Source organism: Thermobia domestica, chromosome 8 (genome assembly GCF_964235325.1).
Source record: "Thermobia domestica chromosome 8, izTheDome1.hap1.1, whole genome shotgun sequence".
Lineage (NCBI taxonomy): Eukaryota > Metazoa > Arthropoda > Insecta > Zygentoma > Lepismatidae > Thermobia > Thermobia domestica.
In genome coordinates this window covers 90,443,822-90,465,961 of record NC_137461.1, presented here as the reverse complement: position 1 = coordinate 90,465,961, position 22,140 = coordinate 90,443,822, and the positions used below count along the sequence as shown (strand labels likewise).

At 36.0% G+C, this 22,140-nt stretch overlaps 1 protein-coding gene across 5 annotated transcripts in view; it reads right to left on the bottom strand.

Annotated features, from left to right (window-relative positions):
• The window catches only part of LOC145693070 (trichoplein keratin filament-binding protein-like), a 61,729-nt gene that overhangs the window by 10,284 nt on the left and 29,305 nt on the right, over positions 1-22,140 (bottom strand). For all 5 annotated transcript variants that reach the window (XM_081768744.1, XM_081768745.1, XM_081768743.1 and 2 more), the window contains exons 6-9: positions 20,332-20,571; positions 14,870-14,975; positions 6,774-6,935; positions 1,321-1,461 (exon numbers count right to left, since the gene is read on the bottom strand). In XM_081768744.1, the coding sequence (XP_081624870.1) occupies positions 1,321-1,461; positions 6,774-6,935; positions 14,870-14,975; positions 20,332-20,571 (649 nt within the window). The remainder of the gene's footprint in view (positions 1-1,320; positions 1,462-6,773; positions 6,936-14,869; positions 14,976-20,331; positions 20,572-22,140) is intronic.

The following is a 22,140-nucleotide window of genomic DNA, read 5'->3' as shown; positions in this document are numbered from 1 at the left end:
GGCTTAAATTTTAAAACTTTATGTTAGAAAGAAGGAAAGAAAAAAATCACATTTTAGAATCAATTAAGAGGAGCATGAAATTAGGTTTTTAGCAAGTTATTGAAGAGTATTCAATTCATGAATATATACGTTTTGATATGAGCAGTCCGTTTGTAAAACCAGCTCATTGCATTTTCTATTACGAGTCATTTTCACATGCGTTTAAACGAAACTGCTTTTGGGAGAGAAATGTGTATACGATACTTAAGGTTGGCATATGATCAGTATGGTATATTAAGGGTCATTTTCACATGGGAACTGGAATAACTAGTCTTAAGAATTGTTCATATGACAGCTGTCAGTATGATTTGTACATTTCTCTCTCAAAATACGTGTTCGTTTTAACGCATGCGAAAATGTCCCGTAATGCATTGAGCTCGTATTGCAAACGGACTCTTCATATGTAAGTTGAGCTGCAAACGTTATTATAAGCTATTTTATTAATTTTCTTTCTCTTTTTATCAGATTTATATTTATTTGATTGACTGTATTAATATTTAATTTGACTTTTGATATTATCTAATTGTATTTTCAGATTAGACTTTGAAAATGTTGTAGAAAACTGTTTTCAATATTGAGCGGTGGATTCCATACTGTATCCTGAATGGAATAAGTGGTTGAAGGAAATCCCTAATAATCCATATAAAACGCGTTGTATTTTATACGTAGAAAGGCAGAAAGTGAATATTGTGGTGGGCCTTCTGTGTATGTTTTAATTTAAATTTTTATATACAACTTTTAGCTAACAAAGATCTAATCTTAGAAACAAAATTATACACTAGAAACTCAAGAAATTCAATCTGGAAAATGTGCTCTACAGACCTAGAAAAATCAGAGAAAATGAAAACAAAATCCTTGGTAACTGATTTACCAACCATACATACCTATATACACTTTCTAATTTTTAATAGGATGTACAAATGAATATGTTTCAGATTATCGGTGGAAGCGCTCAGCACTGTATCCTATTGAAGGTTGGAGAGTATACAAAGTAGGCAAGTATTACAATGTTTGAACAGTAACTCGAAAATAAACATTTAAATGCAACATTGGACAAAACCAGTAGTAACAAAAAATAACCTAACTGAAAAATAATACTAATAGCATTAATACAAGCATAAAATCAACATAGATCAGAATGTAAAATTGAACCTAGATCATAAAGGACATAAAACTCCACCGATTTTATTGTTTAATATAATTAACATATCTAAATAATAGTACACTCTTCAGAAAACATTCCTTATATTCAATATACGAATCAGCATAATAGTGACTTACCCTAGGAGAATAATGAAAATTCATTTTAGCTAGTTCTTCCTGTAACCTTTGTTCTTCCTTCCTCTGAGCCTCTTCCTCTTCTTCTAATCGTGCTTCCTCTAATCTCAGCTCCTCCTCTTGCTTTCTCTTCTTTTCTTCGATCTGAAAAAAAATATGCAAACAAAAGTTGATTTGCTAAAGAGAACAGCTTGTAAAAACGGAAAGGAATTCTAAACGCTTCTAAATTTATTCTAGAAAGTAATTCTACGAAATACATGAACATGATTTAAATTGAAAGAGAAAAGTATACACTTATTTGAAAGATGCCAGAAATGTGCAGTAGATATTAAAAGCAGAAGAAAACGGAATTTAAAAAAAAAAAAAAAAAAAAAAAAAAAAAAAAAAAAAAAAAAACGAAGAAAACAAAAGTAAATTTTGGCATATCAGAGTTGAAAACCATTCAGTGTTGACTGAGAAATACCGAAATCAGAAAAATGAACAGTTAACTTTTATTTAAGAATGAATTAATGCATGTATTACGGTTATGAATTTGTATCCGAAAACGTATAAAGAAGACAGGCTAACCTGTTTAAATTGGTTTGGAATTTACCGTTTGTTTTAACTTCTAAGCTATATGAAAAGTGGATCTATAGGTTTACATGGAACCCGAACCACATAAGATCCCACCGAGAATCGAACCCGGGTCTCCCGTAGTGAAGCTGCATACGCTAACATATACCCACGAGGGAGCCCTGAACTGGTTTAAGATACAACGAAGATTTACGGATAAGATTCATGCTCTGCATGAGTAGCGTCTGTCTTTTATATATATATTTTCTGTTTCCATTATTAACCTGCCTCTTTCTTCTAAAAATGCTTATCTGAAAAAAATTTGAAAACTTGTGTTACGTAAGGTATGTAAATGTATAATTAACTCATATTTGTTCAGGAAATATTTATAAATTATTCAATATATGTACTTTATGTAAGTGGATGATTATCTCGGGCCTTATTCAGAAAGCGAGAAATCTTTCAGAAAATTTCACAGAATGAAAAACAAGTAGGTTACTATGTTTCAAAAGACCCCAATCAAAGTGAAAAGAAGAGAAACTGTATAAATAGCAATGGGAGAACCAAACATAAAGAGTCTTGTGAACCACTCTGATTATTTAAATTATTATATAGACGAGGTCTGTCCAGAAAGAAACCGAACTCCCAAAAAATACGATCAACGAAACTATCTTTAACCATCTGCTTCTCAGGGCCCAGTAGTGGATTCCCAAGCCTTTTAATGGTAATTGGATCATCTTATTTTTTACCACTGCAAGTATTGGAATGAAGTTGTTTCATACTTGTGGTGATTTCGTGTACCACGAAAATTAAGATTTTGGAAGAGCAACGTTTGTGCATCAAATTTCGTCTCAAATTGACAAGACACTAGCTATCTGTATTCTACGGAAAAAATAAGCAAATATTATTCGTGACTTTTTTTTTTTTTTTTTTTCGATTCATACTATATGGAGCTGTAATCAGTGAAAACAAATTTCAGTTGGGTTTCTTCAATTAGGAGCTCCCACTTTCATTCCAGAATAAATCTGCGATAAACAGTGTCAATGTTTTGTCTTAAACAACTTCTCGATTCTTGGACGGTCGCTGAAAAATGGCTCTTCATTCGGCACGAATTCAAATGTGGCAGTGCAATTACGTGCAGTTTGCGGTGATAATCTTAGTTGACTTATCAAGTATTTTATCAGCTGCATACCTCCCTAGTCATGAAAAGAGGCAAAACTACTTCAAAAATACAAATGAACGCAGTTCCAAATAAATAAAGCAATTCAACGAATAGTAAAAAATATCCAGTTGAATGTGGTATCAACAGTACCCAAAATACTTCTTGATTAACAATTAGATTAATATATTCATAAATTCAAGAAGAGAGTGTCAAATATAAATAAAAATATATATGGGATAGCCTCTACGATACCGAAGACGTGGACTACGAAAAGATGCATCAAATACAATGCTCGGTAGCTAACTACGATTTCCACTGCATCCTGCACCTAATTGGACTGTCACATTTGAATTATTTGAGTTTACGCCAAATTCAAAGCAGTCTTCAAAGCAGCAACATCTATCGTGAGTTGAGAAAATCTTTAAGTATTAGTATTAGTATAAAAATCTAATCAAAATATTAGTATAGTTTATCACAGATTTATTCTGAAACGAAACGTGGTGGCTCCCAATTGCAGAAACTTGACTGAAATTAGCTTCCTCTCACTACAGCGCCATTTATCACGGAAAAAAAAATCGAATTAAATTTTCTTATTTTTCATCATAGAATCCGAATCTGAAAAAAAAAAAAAAAAAGTCAAAGTTGCCCACCACCCCGAGAGGAGTCAGAAGAACTAATTTTATCACTGGTGAATTTCCTCCTCCAAAATATTAACTTTTTATTTTGTACTTTTTTTTTCGTCCGATGCTTATTTCTTCAGATATTTTAGTCGCCCTATACAAAAAATCTCACCCTGTATATAAGGATTTTGAAAGCCTGTAAATCGAGCATCAATCCAAATCACAAAATGAAATCTATAGTTTCTGTTCAGAACTAGTAGGAGTATCTAGGACCAAAATTTCAAATTTCTTCTTGCTCTCCCTTTTCAGAAATGTTATCTTGAAGTTAAAATTTTAAGAAATTTTTGATTTTCGGAGCCAAAAATTTGCATGAAGGACTTTCAACCCCAGCTATATTTCACCATTTCTGAAAAAAACCTTCTAGCCATAGTTCTTGAGCAGAAACGCCATTCTGTGGTTCAAAGCACTTTTGACTTTACATGTTTTTGAAATTGGCAAATTTTGTACTCTTGATGGCTACATCTGAAACCTTGAAAATCCCTTTCATCAAAACATTACCCTTCTTTTATATATGTCCTACGAAAGACCAATATCTCTGTTTTAATGCAGTAGAAACCGCAACTATTTATCTTTCGTAGTGACCGTGCAACAGCCTGTTTTCTACACCACTGCACACCCTTATTTTCAGGATGGCAGTGAACAAAAATGAGTCTGAATTCAAGATTGGCGGCAGATGAGAAACTCTGATAATCTTTGTCAGCACATCATTAGTAAGATAGCTTTGGGTGAAAATATCAAAAATATTCCTGACAGTCGAGCAACAGTCGATATTTAATATGTGATAATTTTACATGGAATGCCACAATGGCCTTAGAAATATCTCAGGTTTTCAGGGTCTTGACTGAATCATACTATTTTGTTTTGTGCTTGCTTACTTTAAACACATTATAATATATATTAAAAACCACCCTGAATAAGGATTCTTTTTAATATAGGAAAGGAGGGCAAAGCGGATCACTTAACTTCAAGGGCCTCAAATGGCAACTAAAATTAAGACTAGGAAACTAAAGTTTTGAGGAAATATTTTATGATTATTAAACTTTCAAATAACAATACAATAGTAACAAGGATTGCATATACATAAATGATATTGCTTAATTACTGAACTACTGCAATTTATTCACTTTGCCCCACCGGTAAGGCAAAGCGGATCATGATAGTGGGGCAAAGTGAATAAGCAAAAACTCATACATTAAAAGTCAGAGTTTAATACAGATATGCAAAATAGAAATTGTATAGAAGAACAATATATGTGTACACAGTCTAAGATAATAAAAGAATGACACCTAAATGAACTGCTTTACCTACCAGAAGATCAAAATGTTTAATATTTTGTGAGTATTAGCCTAACACATTTAAATATAGAATTAAGTCTAGACAAAGCTTGCATACACATGATCCCTAAATATGTTTAAAAAGCTCAAGTCCACAGAAGTTTTTTTTTTTTTTTCTTATCAAGTAGGCATCTAGTATCTAGTTTCTTTCAATCTATAGTAACCCTAATGAGTACAATCTACGTAGTAGCAAACAGATTGGAAAAAAAAAAAAAAAAAAAAAAAACAATAATAAGGCTGAAAATAATATCACATCACACGCTTGGTTTACACAGATCACATATGTAAATGTCTTGTCCCTTATAATAATCGGTATAGTTTTCGTGAAACCATGACAGACAAATAGAACACTGAATCCAGTCTTCATTAAGTAGATCTGAATAATATTCATGACAAAACTTGCATTGGTAACTACCGTCTTCTTCTGGTGATTTTGAATGTTTTTTCTTTGTAATTTCAGATGTAATTGGGAGAGCTATAGCCGCAGCAAAACATTTCTTCTTGCAGGAGAACCTTGAATGGTAGATTTCCTTCTTTTCTCTGGTACTTCCTTTACAGAAGTTGCACTAGTACTTGGTTCGGTAGACATAGTAGACTTGCTATACTTCTTCGCACTCTTCTGTTTTAAACATTCCTTGATAGGGGTACTCGTTAGTTCCTCTGCACGTAGAAACCTCAAGCTTCCCCATCCCCGAACAAAATTTCACCGTACGCCACTGTAGTCATTAGTACTGAACATGTATGGAACATTTTACGTAAATTGATTCGAGGCAAAAAGTAGAGAAACGAAGAAACAAACAAAGAACTGAAGTTAATTAAAATCATTTTAAAAGATGTAAAATCAAACTAATAGTTTCTTAACAGTGGTATAGAATTACATAGTTTAATATAGGATAAGTTGCGTTAATAGCCGCTGCGATTATTTAACTGAACTCCTATCCTAAGCCAACTTATTACTACAACAACTACTGATGTTACTCTACTAAAACTACCACCATTATTACTATTACTACTGCTATGTTTTTGTTCGGCGAGTGTTAACGGAACAAATTCAATATGAATTTCAATATTCAAATTAACTGTGTTGCAACGTATACGTACCGTCATTACCACATTTAGTGCCAAACAGATGTTCTAAAACAGTACTGCATTATGCTTGGGACAAAGTGAATCGCTATTCGCTTTGCCCCTTCTAAAATTATTCTCTTTGCCCCACACTACCACATGAGACAAAAGACTGTCTACAGCATATGGACGACGTATTTACGATAATTCTCAAACATAATAACAAAGGTAAGATCCCACCCTGTCCATGCATAGTGTGTTCGCAAACATTCGACGGAATAGTAAGAAAATATTTCAAAATCCTTACTTCTTGAATTTTTTAGCAAAATGTGTATTTTCTTTTTTTCTCCTCTCTCATCTAAACAACAACACGTACACACAAAACAGTAATGTCCTTCTCTTATTTCACTAGTGACGTAATAAACTGGGGCAAACATTTCCTGCCCTCTGTTTTCAGTTGACTGTAAATTGAGTTATTCGCTTTGCCTCATATATCCACTTTGCCCCCCTTTCCTCTATATTTTTAGTCAAAATTTCCACTAAGTCCCAGTTTAAATGAAAATACGAAATGAAGACCTTATATAATATTTCTAACAAATTCTGAATATTTTATTGGGTAAAGGTTACATAATTTACTTGTGTAACTCCAATATATTCACTTACCTGCTTATCAATTTCAACTTTCCAGTCTTGATTACTCCTTTCCTCAGCAATTTTCTCTTCCTTCAATTCTTGATTTGCTTCTTCTAGCCTGTTCAGCAAAGCTTCTCGAGTATTTAGGAGTTCCTCCTGTTCTATATGGTTCCTCAACAGCTTCTCTTGCAGCTGTAAATAAACGATATATATATATATATATATATATATATATATATATATATATATATTACTTATCTGAAACGGGCACGGAAAACAAATAACGTATCCAAAACACAAAGAAAAACTATGTGGTAAGCCCTTTCGCAGATGCCTCACCAGAAGGGAAATGAAGAAATACGAAGAAAATATATTAGAAAATGAACTGATAGGATGCATATTAAGGACTAACAATTTACCATTATGTGAGTCCACGAATTAATGTACGAGTAAATATTCCTAAATTATCTCGTATAACGATAAAAGCAAGCAGTTATCGGGAAGTCTACGAATAAATTAATATGGGGCTTAAGTAGAGTTGAAGATTAATATTTTTTGTTAAAAGAAAATTGGCTGATTGAATTAAAGTTTAGCGTCCTTATCAGCACCGAGGTTATATGAGATAAGGATCTACAGTAGGTTGACCAGATTTAGAAAATAAATAAATGCATAAATAAAAACGTTTATTCGGGAAACTTACATAATTTGGAAGTCCACCTAAGTAAGTCAATGTGGGCAGTCTCTAGCTTTTAGAAATAACCAGTTTTTATTTAAAACTTACTCATATTTTAATTTCCATATTATCTATAATATTTAACAGGAACCAGAATTTATTGTTTTTATTAATTCATACTTTTTGAACACTGGATTTCTTTTAGAAGAATTGGTATTTTCTTGAAAATACTGTTGAAATTCATACAAGAAATGACTAGTACGTATACTATGTAATTACGAGTCAAAAACGGGACATTTTGCATCCTGTTTGCGTTTTTCTCGGGATGCCGTATGACTTTCAGAAAAAAGGGGCATCCGGTCACCCTAATCTATAGCTTGACGTAGGATCCGAACCACACGGACTGGCCAATGGCCCCTCTATAGGATATTATCAATTTCAGGGCTCATAGTGATCTGGTCTCTTGTAAATAGTTGAAAAGTCACCAAAAGCACACGAAAAAGTGACCAAAATCTCATCATACCCCTTTTTCCCTTTGTGAATTTTTCCATCACCTCTCTCTTTGTTTGTTATTTTGTTTCATCTTTTCTTCTTTTTGAGCTTCCTTCTTTCTTAGGTTTTCTAAGTATGCTTTGTAGTTACGGTAACCAGACTTAGCAGATGTAAGAAGCTTCTGAGCAAGTAGAACCAGTTCTGGCCTATTTTCGAATTTCTTCATCCCAGACATTATATTTAACTTAGCATTGAGAATTCTCAAAGCCATGAAATATTCAAATTTGTCACCTGCTCTTAAGAAGAACATACAAGAAGCATAACACAAGACGAACATGATGAAACACACACACACAACGTTGAGCGGAGCGTTAACTATTACGAGAGAAAACTAAAAGACCATTATGATAGAAGAAAGAATAGACACAGAAGGGTTCTCAATCTCACCTTGAGAGCTTAAGCATCCACCAATCATCTACTGTGCTTCAGAAAGAATAAAAGCTGAAGTGAGAATAAAGCTGACTGTTTCACATGTGGCAGCAAGTACTGAAGTTTTCAGAAGAGTAATGAGTAACAAGTTTCTGCCTTTTTCCATTTATTTTTATAATATTTTTCTTAGAAAACTGCCAATGGAAAACATAAATCACATGAAAAAGTCACTTTACCTCCCCAAAAAGTAACTTTTAGTTAAAAAAAAAAGTGACTCACTCTGAGCCCTGCAATTTGAGACAGATGTATTTATTTCCTGGAATGGCTTATCTATAGAGGTTTCGTTCCTCTTAATCCAGAGGTTTGGGTCCGTCTACGCTCAGAGTTCAAGCGAAAGCGAATACTACACTAACTTATATAATATCTAGTTTAGTACATGATAATACAGCCAATACTTCACAGTTAATTTAATGCTTTCTCTACAGTCCTATTTGTAGAATGATCTAAACGAATATTTGCACACTTGAAATATTACAATTACTTAATCGGTTTTGCTTTATTTGTATAGTTAGGATTCTCCACTAGCTGTGATTAACGTTGAATGCTTTTTGCGCCTATAGTTCCAGGTTTAATACTATTGGGGGTGTATGTTTATATCTCACATCTCATAAATAGATTCTGTGTTGAGAAGGGATGTTCAACTTTCAGCAAACAACTACAAAATATTTTAATTGCAATGTAGGTTTCCAGCCTGCCGCACTCTTTTGTAAATAATGCCTCATCATTGGTCTAGTGTTGGGTGGCGAACTTACAGTACCCTATGTGTAATATTTATTGCAATCTTGACTGTGCTCTGAAAACCTTTTTAAACTGTGGTTTATTCTTGGGCATGTGAGTTTGTAGTTGACAACATTGTGTCCATGGGTTTTCTCGAGCCACTCTCGTTTCCTCCTACATTCTAATTGTACTATTCCATATTCATTTACTTACAATAATCATTGGTTTCCCTTTTGCCTAAAGGGCATAATGGCGGGATGTAAAACTAGAAATTTCATTGCATGAATTGTGGTATCTTTCATTTCTACTCATCCTCCTAACAAAGAATCAACAAGAAAGAAAAAGAGAAAGTTAGGTCAAAAAGTATCGTTTTACTACTTGACAAGTTTCGCTTAGCAGTAGCAAGTAGTGACAATAAGTTACAAGAACAGTTTACGAACATAACAAAGAGAGAATAGCACGAGAATGCACTTGCAACTGCAGACACATTACACAGGCCTACAGAAAAAAAATTTTTTCTTGGTGCCTAAAATTTTAGAGCTGATTTTAACTATGTGTGGGGCGCTGAATACAATAATGTAAGCAGTTTTTTTCTATCAGCTCTACTTTGGTAGATACAGGCTACTATACCAGTAGTGTTATTTACGTTACAATGTATGTGGAAGAAATATTACAATCCAAAATAAATAGGGGAGAGTCGTATAGTATCGGACGTCGGCTAGTATCGGACGATATTCGTTTCTGATAATTGGGCTATAATTGTCAACAGTGACTATGGCGTGTTCGTAGCCTCAAACGAGACAAAGTATTTGACGCCATTGTGGATAAGTTGAGTGCGTTGTTTGGAAGCAGCAACATCGTATGTGTTTTCGTTGTGATTTCCCGGTGCCGAAATTAAATTTGTGAAACTGTAGCGTACAGCTGGGTAAGTAGATAATCGCATAGACATATTTTAACAAGGTGATGTCATCTTGCGAATATGTACATGAAGTAATGTTCGTGTAATTTTACTTCATTTGACTTGGCAAGATATTTTCTTGGCCTATGTCAGTCGGGTAGTATCGGACAAGGCATTGGCGTCCAGTACCGGACACACCGATGAGAGAATTTGGGCGCCAATGCTTATGGTATTTTTTTTATTTTTCAACTAAACATGGAGAAACCAAGAGGAAAATGGACGAAATAGAATATGAAGTTAGTCACAGATGTCGTCAAAAGTGGACTTAGATTTTGATCGTGATATGACAGAAGCAGAAAATGATCATCTACGCCAATTCCAATCCGCCAGCACACCGCCAAGACATCATCATACTGAAGCAACACAGGCCGATGTAGATGTCTCAGGGCCTAGTACATCTCGTCAAATCTCTAGATCTTGTCTGGAAGAAATATCTCCACTTCCAGGTGACAAAAAAGAAATATTGAACGTGAGGAAACGACGTGGAAAACATCTCACTTCAAGTCCTTATAAAAACACACTATAAGAAAGAAGGAGACGCATGGCTACAACAGCTAAAAGTGGTATAACCTTGGCGAGAAAAGCAGACTTAAAACGAAAACCAGATATGGAAAATGGTGAATCTTTTTCATCGGCAAATAAATCATTGTTTTTAAATCCTAAAAATGAAGAAAATACTGTATGTTTGGTCTGTGGAGAAAATTTCCAGGAAGACTGGATTCAGTGCAACTTTTGCTATCGATGAGCCCACGAAAATTGTTGCCGATCTTGGAGGAGAATCTTTATTTTACAAGTGTGATGTGTGTAAGTAAGGTAAAACATGTAAGTAAGGTGAAGTTCTCATGAAAATGTGAGTGTGTCATGGTGTCCGATATAGGCCTCCAATGTTTCATGTAGTGCAAATTTAATGTTTCAGAAAAATGTACATTATTACTCAATTATTCTATATTGTAAGTTCGTGGAATAATGTAATTGTTCAGCAAGGAATAAAGATTTCAGAAATGTATTACCAATTTATATTCCGCCAAACACTTACCAAATAATTGTAACAAAGCTATCTATGACGATATTACCCGACTCTCCCCTATGTAAATTATAAATGATGTAACCACTATTTCTGCATGCTTCTTGCAATAGTATACAAAATAAGCAAAAGAAATACAAATATTCTCGTAATAACAAGTTTGAATATGATCTTATAAACTCTGCAACTCAAATAAATCCTACTGTGCTCTATAGAGATTTCTATTTGGAAGAACGGCGCTCTTTTCTCATTAGTGCTGCTATCTGTCGGTACTAAACGGAAACTAGTCATATAGTAGTTCCAGGAACGTCCACTAGATTGCATTGGTATTCTACTTGGCTAGTGGATCGTAGTTGTTGTCTTGCAGGTGGAGTGACATGTTGGAACATGTGAGTTTTGTTCTGAAATCATAACTTGTATCGCGTATACTAAGGCTTTATATTTAATATCCGTGTTAGTGGCCTGAACATAAAATGAGTTCAAGTCGAAGAAGTTGTGTTAACCATCCTGATGTGTTTTGCTACATATGTGGTGAGTACACATTTAAAGACAATAGAAAACATATCAGTGACTTTGTAAAAAAAAGCATATCATGCATATTTTGGTGTACGCCTAGGGGACCAAGATAAAACGTGGGCTCCACATATTGTGTGTAAAATGTGTACTGAACACTTGCGACAGTGGACAACTGGAAAAAGAAAAAGTCTTAAGTTTGGTGTTCCAATGGTTTGGAGGGAACCCACAAACCATGTTGATGACTGTTATTTCTGCCTGGTAAATGTTACGGGTATGAATAGAAATAACCGGAACAAGTGGACATATCCTGATCTGCCTTCAGCAAGACGTCCAGTTGTTCATTCCGATGAAATACCAATCCCAACGTTTCACCACTTGCCAGAGCTTTGTGAGACTGAAAACGAACGTAGTGAACATTCTTGTGACATGGATGATGGAAGTGACAGTGATTATGAGGGAATGTCAACAATTCCTCAACAGTTTAATCAAGATGAGCTAAATGATCTAGTTAGGGACCTTAATCTTTCAAAAGAATCGTCTGAATTACTTGCTTCCAGATTGAAGGAGAAAAACGTACTAGAACAAGGAACTAAAATCACATTCTACCGAACAAGGGAAAAGGAGTTTTTACCATTTTTCACTGAAGACACAAATCTCGTATTCTGTCACGATGTTAGAGGTCTCCTAGAACACATGGGTCTTCCAGAATACAATCCAGATGATTGGCGCCTGTTTATTGATAGCTCCAAGCGAAGTTTAAAATGCGTCCTTCTACACAATGGCAATAAATATGGCTCAATTCCAATCGCTCATTCAACACGACTGAAAGAAGAATATGAAGCAATTGCTTTGGTTATGGAAAAAATTAAATATCAGGACCATCAGTGGGTGATTTGTGTGGATTTAAAGATGGTGAACTTTCTTCTTGGACAGCAAAGTGGCTACACAAAATATCCTTGTTTTCTATGTCTGTGGGATAGCAGAGACAAAGCAAACCATTGGTCAAAAAAAGAGTGGCCGCAGAGAGACGACATGGTTGTTGGTAAGAAAAATATTATTAACATGCCTATTGTTGAGTGTGACAAAATCATTTTGCCACCTCTACATCTCAAGCTCGGTTTGATGAAGCAGTTTGTAAAGGCGCTAAATAAGGACGGGCCGTGCTTTGCTTACATGGGAAACAAGCTACCTCAGATCAGCACAGAAAAATTAAAAGCTGGAATATTTGATGGTCCCCAAATAAGACAACTCATGAAAGATCCGGCTTTCGTGGAGTCCATGAATGAGACTGAACGTAAAGCTTGGACCTCATTTGTAGAAGTTATCAAGAATTTCCTTGGCAATAATAAAGCTGATAACTATGTTGAGCTAGTGAACCAGATGCTTAATGCATTCCAAAAACTTGGATGTAATATGAGTATCAAAATTCATTACCTGCACAGCCATTTGGACCGTTTCCCAGACAACGTAGGCAGTCTGAGTGAAGAACAAGGTGAAAGATTTCACCAAGGTATTAAAACAATGGAGGACCGCTACCAAGGAAGATGGGATGCCCATATGATGGCAGATTACTGCTGGAACCTAAAAAGAGACTGTGCAAAGAAACATTCAAGGATGTCACGAAAACGAAGCTTCCGAAGTGTTGAATAGATCGTTTTGAACAAATTATTTGATTTTTTATTCATAAAAACTATTATAAAATGTAGTTACAGAGTTATTATGTACTTGATGTTTGTGTTTATATGGTTTTCATTATTTTCAAAGTGTTCCAAATAACAGATTTAAATGTCATAGTTTTCTTTTCACTTACAGTAAAACAGCACCTATGCAATTTTCAACGTTGTAGCAGGTCAGTCTTGCAATTCCTATATCTCAAAAACTAAAGCTGTTAGGGGAAAACTAACGCCATATTTGGATTCAGCGTCCCAATTCTACTTCAAATCAGCTAAGAAACACCCGGCACCAAAACCACTGTAAGCCAGTGTTATCTTTCTGAATTAGTAAGCCGAGTGACGTCATTTTATTAGCATTCTAAGTTATGCTACACTAGCTTTTTTTAACAATATGTACGGAATATTTCCAATTTAAAATTCCATTTTAAAATAATATAAACAAACAGTATCAAATTCGCTTTTCGAATCATACGCCAGATTTTACCAGTTGCCGTATTAGCATGAATATGCGGCGCTTTGTTGCGAAGTTTGTACCCAGAATTCTGACCTCCGAACAGAAGACGCACCGTATCGAACTTTGCCTGCATCTTCATCAGCAACTCTTGGAATGTTCACTTTGTGGGCAAAAATTCGGTCTACGGTTATGACCCGGAGACCATTTTCGTGAAGCCTTGAATTGTCGTGTGAGGACAATGTCACACTCTATCGTAACAGTGCATTCACTAACAGCGTGTTCGACCGCAATATTATGATCACATTTCTTCACTCACCAAAAATAGCAACCTTGGACACTTCTTCCTCTTCTCGAAGATGAAACTTAAGCTGAAGGAGAGTTGTTTAAAGAACGTAAGGATTTTTCGTAAAAGCGCTGAAAGCCGTATAGCACTGCATAAGGGAATTATATGGAGCGAAGTTATGACCAAATTTAAGTAGCTACTTTTGTTGTTTGCAGGCCTAATCTCACTTTTTTTTTTTTTTTTTTTTTTTTTTTTTTTTTTTTTTTTTTTTTTTTTTTTTAATAATTTTCACGTATATGAGCAATTTTCTAAATATAAAATAACTGAAGCAAATTCGCCTGCGTCATTAGAAAATTCGTATTATTTTCTTTTAACCTATTTGACACAATCTTTTAGTAAGCCTTCCTCATCTTTGCTAGTCTTTTACCACCACTCCAGACAAACACTTACGTTAGAATCACTGCAATAGAAGTTAAAAATTCATGTAATTATACGAAATTAGTTTCATGGTTAGGGTAGAGGTAACAGATGATAACTATACGTAACTGAGAATGAAAAAATGTAGAAATGAGAAAGTGAAAGGAAACGGTAGAACTCTACCCACAAACTCAAAGTAACAACAATGGTGAGCCCTTTGCCACTGCGCCATTAGCGACCCACATTAAATATTCATAAGAACGACAGCTTTTATTTAAATATTTAGAAAACACGGTTATTACATAAATCAACACTGCTTCTTTTCTTTAATGAAACTTTGCTTTCCTATTTGAAAAAATACAGTCGGAAGAATATTTTCATTTTTTGATGCAAGTATGTATTATCAAAATAAAATAATAATGATACTAACCTGCTGTTGTACTGTGACTAACACTTCTTGCATTAGTTTCTCCCTCATTTCACGTTCCTTTTTCCGTTTCTCTTCCTGCTGTTTCCATACACGCTCAGCCTCTTCCCTGAGAGGAAAATAAAAAGTTCTATACAGAACAACTGCATATTTTTCTATTAACAGTTATCACACTTTAGAATTAAGAAACAAACATTCAGCTGACAAAATATTTTCAGAAACTAATTCATTATATACTAGTACTAATACTGGATCTAAATGGTGACTATTATTTCTAATGCAATTTGGTATTACATATTTTTGTATAACTCACACGAAAAATATACGTAGTTAATAAAATATGAACTTGAAAAAAAAATCTGACAATATTATTTTTGACACTAACTTTCATAAATAATTAAGTGTTAATATCGCATGTCAACAGGATGTTGTTTGTGTATAAGCAAACTCAGATGTGGATTCGGAAACATGTTCAAGTTCACTCCATAGGACGAATGGTCAGTTAATAGGCCATAACTTAACCCTATGTGTCCAAATTGGAAACCAAGTCTGATTGATTAAGAGATCTCTTAAGATTGCTTTTATATTTCTTGAGCGAGCACCGAAGAACTTTTTATACAATATTGCATAGATGTTCATTTTACTTTGACCTCACTCCCCCTCCCCCTCGCAGTAGCAGTTGGCCCTCGCCCTCGTTCACCCTCGCCCTCGCGAATGGAATTGTCCATCGCCCTCGCGCGCCCTCACCCTCGCTGTCGAAACTTGTCCTCGCCCTCGCCGTCGAAGCTTGTCCTCGCCCTCGCGCACCCTCGCCCTCGCGGCCAAAACTTGTCCTCGCCCTCGCGCACCCTCACCCTCGCCATCGAAGCTTGTCCTCGCCCTCGCACACCCTCACCCTCGCCATCGAAGCTTGTCCTCGCCCTTGCGCACCCTCACCCTCGCTGTCGAAGCTTCTCCTCGCCCTCGCACACCCTCACCCTTTTCGTCGAAGCTTTTCTTTGCCCTCGCGCACCTCATCCTCGCCATCGAAGCTTGTCCTCGCCCTCGCGCACCCTCATCCTCGCCATCGAAGCTTGTCCTCGCCCTCGCGCACCCTCGCCCTCGCCATAGGAGTTGTCCATTATCCTCGCTTGCCCTCGCCTTCGTGCTCAAAACTTTTCCTCGCCCTCGCGCACCCTCGCCCTCATATCATTGAGGGCGAGGGTAATTGAGGGTGAGGAGGCCTCGAGAGGGTCTCCTTCGTGAGGATCAGAGCATCAATTATTCAACCTATTTGTTGAATTATTTCCTTATCGTCAGTGGCGGATCCAGGGGGGCGACGCTCCCCCCCAGAAGAGGAAACTTCTTTATTTTATATATACAAATAAAACGCATCCCAGAGTTTGGAGCTCTTAAAAGTAGCTCTAAGTAGCAGTATTACAACCCAACACCCCCACCAGAAGTCCGTCCTGGATCCGCCCTTTCTTAACATACGTCCTAAAGAAAGGAAACTAAACATATCATCGTATACCTTACTGTGGAACACCTAAAATGGAACAACTGTTACAATGGAGATCTCGGTCGATAGTGACGTTTACATCATTTATCAACAGTAACCAATGCCTTTACTTCAAAATGTTCCTTGAACTACGATGCAAGCATAAGTATTCAGCCACACAAGGGCGGCTCTCATGAGTGTGAGGGTGAAATCAAGATTTGATGAGTGGCGGTAGAGTGATTGCCGCGGACTATCTGTCAGAATTTGACAGTCAACACGTTGGCCATCCCTGATGTATGTAGCGTAACTGAGGAATTTGAACAAATTCAAAGGGAAAGATCTAAAGAGCTTAATTTTGAAACTCCGTCAGCAAACAAATAAAATACTTCAGAACACTCATTTTCATTCTATGAACCTTAATACATACAAAAACTTTATATTTCCAAATGAAACTATATAGCGACATTAATGGGTCATTTCAAAAGAGTGGGGGGTAACTATCCCCCTTTGTTCCCCTAATCGCCGCCCATGCTATGATGTGTGGCACATTTGTGCGAAATTAATAATAATATGATTAAACTGTTTACCCCCAACAAAATCCTGCTCGTTTTGCTGAAGTGGCTTTTCCCTAAGTTTTATATGTTTCATATATCCTACAGTTTTTTTCAGGCTTTTTTTTTTAATTTGTCCAAATTTATATTTCTCCTTTTACCACACAATCGTTCAATACTTGCACTATAATATTTATAATCAGTATATCATCCTGTAACGTATTTTATTCCTAATATAAATCATTGAACAACACAACATACAAACCCTATCTCACTGGCTTGCACGCGAACCTTTGGTGCATGGGGTCCTGGGACAATTCCGGGAGAACATTGAACGACGTGAATCGAATTCCGCGTTAAACCTAAGGTCCACTTCTCATATAGCCTCGCCGACGAAAGAGAACGCTAAACGGCAATCAGTCAACAGTTGCAAATTTCGGCTGCATAAACAACTTATGTCTTGTGGAACTTATTAAATTTATTTTGTTAAAGCAGCTCTTTTAACAAAATTTCAGTATTAACGTGTCAGATATTTCTATTTAAGGACAAGAAAAAACATATTATTTATTTTGTAACTAAATGATAGCTCTACCCACGTAGATTATAAAAGCGGAAACAATGAAAATTGATACAATAGCGACTGACATTATTTTAACAAATATCGATTCAGATAATAGTTTGGGCTGTCACAAAACTATGAAAAGTTAAAAATTCCGATTAATTGTAACAACTTCATCAGTTGTGGACATTGGAGGAGGATGTATGCTATTAATCAGCCCATTTCATGGGCATCCAAACTCACGAGCCCAACGCTCGCTAGCTCGGCATTCGCGCTCAACTGTTCTCGGGTTCAATAATTAAGCGCTACCCCGAGCGCCAATGAAATAATTCAGCGCGAGTCCAACTGAGGGAAGTGAGCCCGAGCACGATTCCCAAAGGAATAAATGAGCGAGAGCCCAGTTGAAAAAAATGAGCCCGAGTCCGAGAGAGTCCAGAGCAAAATGGCCATCTATGAACCAAAGCCATTCCATCAAGTCTTTCTCCATCTGATCTACTGCATTCTGATGGTTCTCTCATTGATTGTGTTTGTTCAGATATCAGCGCTCTTGTCATTTACTGCTGAATGACGTGAGTGACTGTCTGTCTGTCTACCAACACTCCTTAAACATGACAGTGTAGTAGACACTTCTTATCTAAAACGTCTCCAACACAGGGAGGGCAACAATGAGGCACACTTACTTCTTAATGTAGCGCTATTTCTACCCGGAAACTTTCATGGGAAAAATCAAATATTATTCTTATTTGCATTATTATTTTTAATAATTATGTACGTACACACGAGAAATTGTCTACTGCAATTAATTGAAAGGAAAAATACGATTAATGTATAACCTTGCTATGACACTAACTTTTCATCTAGGGGACATGGCAGATATTTTAAATTTTGCCTCTCTCCAAAAGAGGTCAAACAGCAAACTCCAAAACAGTTGCTTTTAAGGAAGCTTGTCCTCCTCCCTCGCGTGCCCTCGTTCTCCTGAAGGAAGTTGTCTCTAGTCATCGTGCACCCTCGCTCCCGCAGTAACACTTGGCCCTCACCCTCGTTCACCCTCGCCCTCTTCGTCGAAGCTTGTCCTCGCCCTCGCACATCCTTACCCTCGCTGCCGAAACTTGTCCTCGCCCTCGCGCACCCTCACCCTTGCTGCCGAAACTTGTCCTCGCCCTCGCGCACCCTCACCCTCGCCATCGAAGCTTGTACTCGCCCTCGCGCACCCTCGCCCTCGCGGCCAAAACTTGTCCTCGCCGTCGCGTCACTGTGGGCGAGGGAACTTGAGGGTGAGGATGCCCTCGAGAGGGCCACCCTCGCGAGGGTGAACATCTCTGCAATATTGTATGTTTCCACTGATAATTAGACATATTTGCATTCCTATGTAGCGCACAAGGTGGATATTATTAATAAGAAGTATTTGCTTTGTGTGTGGTATATTGAGCACAATTAGTACATGCACATAACATTTTCTTAGGGGCCGCAGTGGCTCAGTGGTAGTGTTTACCTCTGCTGCAAGTGGTCTTTGGCTCGATCTCAGCTCGCGCCAAGCCAACTTTCGGTGGACAAACACCGTGTGTGTCGGTTTCCTGGAGTTTTTCCGTTTCCTCCCACTTTCTTCATTCCACCATTTCATTCATTTCCCATCATCACCGTCTTCTTTAGCCAACCTGGCATAATCGTGGGACGTAAAACTCAAAAGATTTCATTTAAGTATCAGAACTTATCAATAAACTTTTGTATCAGAATTATTGGCTATAATTTGTATAACACAAAAGATGCAACTAAGACTTTCGAAACTGTAGAACGAACCTAGAAATTCTGAATTTCTACACTAATTAATATTTTATTTATAAATTTTCATGTATAGCATCAGTGAAAAGTACTGGGCTAACATAGTAATGGACAGATCTATCCTAATTTTCTCATACTTAATGTGAGCGTAAGATTTTTTTTTAAGGCGGTGCTGTAAACTTTAGCTATCATGAATCGAAATGCAATGAAATTTTTCAGTTTTACGTCTCACGTTTATGCCAGCTAGGCTAAAGACGCTGATGATGAGGAATGAATGAAATGGTAGAATGAAGAAAGTGGGAGGAAACAAGAGAACCGCGAGAAAACCCACGCACTCAATGCTTGTCCACCACAAAGTTCAGCTGGAGCGAGCTGGGATCAAACCAGAGATCCCATGCACCAGGGGCGAACGCTCTACCACTGAGCCACCGCGATCCCCTTTCAGCTACCATGTACATACACAGCGGTTAGTAGTTGTGGATCACCACAAGGACGAACAACGCATTATTATTGTGGAAAAAAAAAAACATAAATGTGGGAGAAGTTCTCAAGATCCCATTAGAAATTTCGAGCGATTAGAATTAGCTCCAAGATTAGAATTAGCGTATAATCTAACCCCAAGTAGTATTCCCTTTCGTGAAGCCTCTTCTACGCCCAAGAAACCAATAGTCTTACATCTGAATTACAAAAAAGCATCAGAATCGTAAAATACATTTGTGTGATATTGTAAGCAACATTTAGCAGCAATGTGGGTAATGACTTAAAGAGATTATTGAAATGTTAAGTAGCAATGTGCATATTTTACTCCCAAGTTAATATAGCAAGACTTTTTGAGTTGTCTCTTACTAATATAAAAATATTATTAATAATTTTGTGTGTCCTTTTTGTGTCCAAGATGATGTTTTTATCTCTTAAACTAGGAAACTGACAGGTTTGGCTACCAAAATTTTGCATATTCCTAGTTGCAGCATTAATTGCATTACCAAAGACATAACAAATTGGGGAACGGTTTACTGGTATAAAAGACTTTGTCAAAACATTCAAATGAGCTAAACGTCACATTTGAGAAAGAAGAAATAACACTGTTGAAATTACTTACTGGAAGAGAAATTCCATTTCCTTTTCTCTTTCTCTCTCCTGCTCCAGTTGCTTCTGAAGAAATGACCTCATTTGTAACATCTCCCTCTTTGTTTCCTCTTTCTTTACTTTCATTTGCCGCTGACTCTCCTCTTCCTGTTTCAATAACCGCTCAATCATCTCTTGATCTTCTTTCAACTCCTTCTTTACTTCTTCTAACTTCTGTCGTAATTTTATATTGTATTGTCGAGTCAAAAACAGCCTAATAAAGAATACAAAATGTATTAGCTTCTAAAAATACTAGTCTAAATTTATTTATTTATTTGAAGTAAACTGACCTTGTCCCCTAAAATATACGACTACCAAGCCAATAAGCACTTCAAAATGTCGTGGTCTTACTTTCGAACTAAAATTTCAAGATATCACAATAATTTATTGACCAACACATCATAAGGATCACTGAAAAAGCTGAAAGTGTTTAAAAAGCAGTAATCGAACTAACATTGCAACAAAACGGGAATTATTCCGATCAAACAGTAAGCCATTTTCAATATTTGAATATAACTTAACATGACATGTATTCTTAATACAGTTATGCATTCACATTTACTAAAGAGATTTTTCTTGCCTTCTTGTCTCTCAACATATTCATATAAATAAAAAACAAGTTTAACTTTCTGTTAATCACACTAAAATGACTGAACTGGTTTTATGAAATTGTACGCAGAGAGAGAGATCAGTCCGGGGAAGGTTTGTATTTTTGACTTTGATGAAACCATTATCATGATCTCAGATAATTGATTACCAGTGTTCATTGCGTAGGAATGCAATACCTATATATCAAGTCAATCTCATCATTGTTATTTTCGTGGTTTTGTTTTGTTTATATTTTACATGTTGTTAGTTTATTTTTAATTCTTACATTATTCTTGGCATACTTTATTTTTCATCCAGTGTATTTTTAACTTTTTGATGTGTATGTTTATATCTTTTCTTTATTTTTAATTATCGGTAACTCTTTCCTCAAATTAATTTCAAATATCAAGGTCAAACGTTCAAGGCTGCAGGGGTCAATTTATTAATACTGTGCCTTTCTCAAAGCTATTTAGACTGTATAGTCTATATACCTGTGAACGCAAGGTCGACGAAAAATATTTATGAAGGGCTGAAGAGACAATGCATTAGCTGTGACTACGATTAAACCGAAACGGTTCAGTAAGAAGCGTTGGTAGAATCGTTACTTAATAGCATATCTATCTGCTCTTATATGCAACATGAAATGCGGAAGACAATTCTGATATAAGCCAAGTTTTCGAAATGTGTTTATTTCTGGCGTTTTTACTTCCTTTAACTCTGTTACTTGAGGAAAGCATGTACACAGTATTTATTACATCTGCATTAAAATTTTTGAATTAATATAGTCAAAATATCAATGAAATACTTTAATGTTGTACAATAAAAGTATATTCCACGAAACAGAAACTGCAACACCTAATACTTACACTGACTCAACGGGTTACGAGATACTTGTCAACAGTTCACGCATTCAACTGTTTTACTAACAAGATACTTGGTTGGATATAACCTAGTTAAAATACTGAAAACAATTATAATTCCTGATACACTTGGTTAACTCTCTTTACATTATATATATATATATATATATATATATATATATATATATATATATATATATAAAGAAGCAAGCTATCTTCTAACTTTGTTAAGATCCACGTTTAGTTTAAAACTTTTTGTTTCATGTCAAAACAACACGAAAGAAAACTCTAATTAGAAACATTTCAACACTAGAAATTTGCTTTATCCTCTGATT